Raw genomic sequence first — 3,881 nt, forward strand, 5'->3', positions numbered from 1 at the left:
AGACAAGGCGAGAGCTCAGCGTGGCTGCAGGAGCACATGTGCCCACTGCCAGGGCAGAGACGGTGGTGATGTTGCCGGGCCAAGAGGCAGGACACTCGAGGGAGCAGAGGACACCACCTTGGGCTCTGCACAGCGATGGGCCTGCTGCAGTTTTCAGACTTTCCATCCTCGATCCTGGCCCTAAAGGGTCACCTGCTGCCTCTGAGGGCTGGGAATGGGAGTGAGTGAAGGGCACTGAGCTCTCTCCTGCTTCTCTCCTTCCATCCCTCCCTCCTTGGGGTGGGGCAGGATCCTGATTTCCGGCTTCTCCAACACCCACCTGGCTGCCCCGGGCGCTCCCAGGGGCCTCTCCACAGGCAAGGACACCAAAACCACAGGGCTTTGAAATCATCGATCGACTTTAATGCATCGTAAAGAAGGAAAAACTACATCGGCATTATTTAAGACAAACACTTTTTCTCTATCCTCACTACCCACTGGACAGTCCTCCTTGGTCCAAAAAAAAAACCTAACAATCTCAAGACACGTTGGCAGCTACCCCTCCCGGGTCCAATCTTTCATATCCTCCCATTACACTGTTAAAACATTTAACATTCTCAATCCATCCGAGAAGAAAACCAAACCGAACAGAAAAGGAAGCTGAAGACATGGACATCGCAAGCCACGCGGTAATGCACACTTGGCACGGCGTAGCCAACATAGAAGATAGAAGACGTGTGCCTCACACGGTTCACTTTGTTCATCCATAAAAGAATATAAAAATCTTGTTCACCCAGTGTGAAGTGTATTAAAATAGATCTGTATCATACAGCACAGTTTCTCCCGGAGTCGTGAGAATGACAGGAGGGACCTGGCGTCTGTGGGCTGTGCCAGCCTCCTCGCTCTGCACCTCTGCGTGTGTGCATGCTCGTCTGTGGTCATGGCCGCGTGCGATGCACACACGCGTGTTCAGTGCAATTCGGCACCATGTGATATGCTCGGGGTGGGAGCCCGTGGCTCCTGGATGCATATCCTGTTGTGCTCAGTCCCTCAGGGCCGGGACGTGGGCATTGGGCGAGGGTGATAAGCTGGCACTGCCCACCCTGGATGCAGGAGCCCTTGGCAGCAGGAGTAGGGGACTCTGGTCCCCGAAGGCCAGAACCTCCCCAGGCCACCGCCCTTTCTTCCCTCCCCCGTCCTCCATTCAGTTCTTAAAAAACCCGCTGTATCTTCCAGTTTGGCCAGGCTGCCCGAGGGGAGGTGTTCCCATTTGTACCTTGAAGCAGAGACTACTAGAAGTCAGCCCGAGTCCCCTCCCTACCGTTCACATTAAATATCTCACAATAAAAATACCATACAAAAGTGTGAAGTTATTTTTTGGCATAGTGTCTGTACTGGCAAAAAAGAAGAGTGGAAAACTTATTGGCTCTTCCAAAGGAGGCAAGAAAAGGCTTCAGCTGTAAGTTGAATGATTCAACCCCAAAGAGAAATCCTGCCCAATGCCCCCACCCTGCACGGCTGCGGCTCCACCCTGCCCAGAAACTCCATGAGAAAAACGGATCAATAGCAAACGGAGTCCAAGAGATTGGCAAAAGAAAGAAGCCAGCCTTGAGGGCCCCAAAGACGGAGCAGGAGGGGCAGAGGCCCTGGTGGGGACCACTGCAGCGTCCTGGCACCCAGACACGCGTGCCCCGGACAATGTCTTTCAAGTGAAACAGCTGCAATTCGTAACCCTAATAATACTGACAGAAAGGGGCCCGCGCGGTTCTGCAAAGGTGAGGGGGTGCCCTAGGCCCGCCGGCCGCAGGTGGGCCTCCTAGGAGTGTGGGGCATCAGGGAACTACCTAGACCCGCTACCCGCTTCTCGTCCCAACTACCTCTACCACTCAGCTATGTCCGTGCGTTCTCAGCTCCCCTCCCACAGGACACCAAGAGGCGCTGCCCTCAGCGGGGACCGTGTGCTGGGCAGTGTGCTTGTCCCCTCCGACAGGCCAGAGGGAGGCTGTGGAGAGCAGGGCCTGGAAGCTGGAGGCTCAGGCGGCCCTGAGGTGGCCGGGGGTGGGGCTGACTGTGTGGCCCGGCCTGTCATACCCCCACCTGGCCCTTAGATGACCCCTGTAAATGCAGAGGGCACAGGGCCACATCCCCACCTGGTCCTGGCTCTGGGCCTCTGGCCCAGCTCTTTCCACCTCCTCTCCTCTGTGTGGTTAATTTTTGTCTGAAATTCATAGTGTTCATGAGTTAAGGCCGACAGAACCCCCAGGCTGTGTAAGCAGGCTCCCAATAACTTTCCGTGGGTGTGAAGACGGGTCCCTCGGGGTCAGTTGTGGCCCTGTGGGTGCTGGAGGGTGGGGTGTGTGGCTGCCACTGAGGGCTTGGTCCAGGGCCTGGCCAGCAGTGGGGCGGGGTTAGTGGTCGTCATGGTGACCTGCAGCAGCTGCTCGCCCTGTATCAGTCTCAGGAGGGCCCGCAGGCGGTCCAGGGATGACTGGGTCCCCCTCTGGCGGGCCAGCAGGCTTGTCTTCAACTCCAGGCATTTCTGTTGGGGAGAAGGTCAGGGGAAAGGGTCTTAGCATTCTGCTCTGCAGCCATCCTGGGGCAGCCACCACCCGGGCCCCTCTCCCCTCCACTGCCGAGGCCTGCAAGAAACCAGACTGAGGGCCTCACTAAAACCAGGCAGCGGTGCAAATGCAATTACAAAGCAGGAGACGATACTTGTCTTGGAATTTAGGGCTAGAAAAAGTGTGCCTGTGCCTGGGAACATCCTCCCCAGGGCTGTGATGCGACCTCCTCCTCCCCGCTAGCTGCCCACACTCCTCCTCCTGCCGGTCAACCCGCAGTAGCCTCGGAGACCTTCGGCTTCCCAGCCGCCTTTCTGCTCTTTCTCTTGCCCGCTGTGCTGTGTGGTCTTTTCCAGTCTCTCTACGTACCACGACAAGGAAAAGCAATAAGGACTGATGCCTTGGGTCCCACATCAGTCTGCTCTGGGTCAAATACTGCTTGGGCAAACAACAACTTCCCTCAGACTGCTTCTAAAGTGATTATAGGGACAACCACAAAGCCTCTCCATAGCATTATTGAAAGGATTAAATGAGACACTGCCTTTAAAAAGCTTCACCAGGGCCTGTTACCATCACCATCCTCCATCACATCTTCACCACCATCATCACCATTATCATCACTACCACCACTATCACTGTGATCCGCACCATCACCATCATCATCAGCATTACCACCATCACCACCATGATCACCATCATCACCACCACCATCTCTGGGATCACCATCATCACCACCAGTATCACTGTGATCAGCACCATCACCACCATCACCACCACGATCACCATCATCACCACCACCATCTCTGTGATCAGCACCATCACCACCACTATTACTGTGATCATCACCACCACCATCTCTGTGATCACCATCATCACCACCACTATCACTGTGATCAGCACCATCACCATCACCACCACCATGATCACCATGATCACCACCACCAACTCTGGGATCAGCAACATCACCACCCCCATCATTATTACAATCACCACCATCACCACCACGATCACCATCACCACCACCATCACCACCACTACCATCACTGTGATCAGCAGCATCACTACCACCATCACCACCACCATCACCAACATCATCACCACAATCACCATCACCACAATCACCATCACCACCATCATCATTACCACCATGACCATCATATAATCACCACCATCATCATCACATCACCACTGCCACCATCATTGTGATCAGCACTATCATTACCATCACCACCATCACAACCACCACCCTCATCACTACCATCACCATCACCACCACCCTCATCATCACTACCATCACCATCACCATCACCACCACCCTCATCATCATCACTACCATCACCA

At 54.7% G+C, this 3,881-nt stretch overlaps 1 protein-coding gene across 3 annotated transcripts in view; it reads right to left on the reverse strand.

The window, feature by feature from the left end:
* Nucleotides 1-380: 380 nt before the first annotated feature.
* PHF21B (PHD finger protein 21B) overlaps nt 381-3,881 on the reverse strand; it is a 114,289-nt gene continuing 110,788 nt past the window's right edge. The window contains exons 13-14 of one of the 3 annotated variants that reach the window (XM_032261427.1): nt 2,814-2,901; nt 381-2,518 (exon numbers count right to left, since the gene is read on the reverse strand). In XM_032261427.1, coding sequence (XP_032117318.1) covers nt 2,388-2,518; nt 2,814-2,901 — 219 coding nt within the window. In that variant the 3' untranslated portion in view covers nt 381-2,387. The other 2 variants (XM_032261426.1, XM_032261428.1) reach the window with 2 other exon arrangements.

The sequence above is a fragment of the Sapajus apella genome, unplaced genomic scaffold, assembly GCF_009761245.1.
Source record: "Sapajus apella isolate SASKATOON/1434 unplaced genomic scaffold, GSC_monkey_1.0 scaffold123, whole genome shotgun sequence".
NCBI lineage: Eukaryota > Metazoa > Chordata > Mammalia > Primates > Cebidae > Sapajus > Sapajus apella.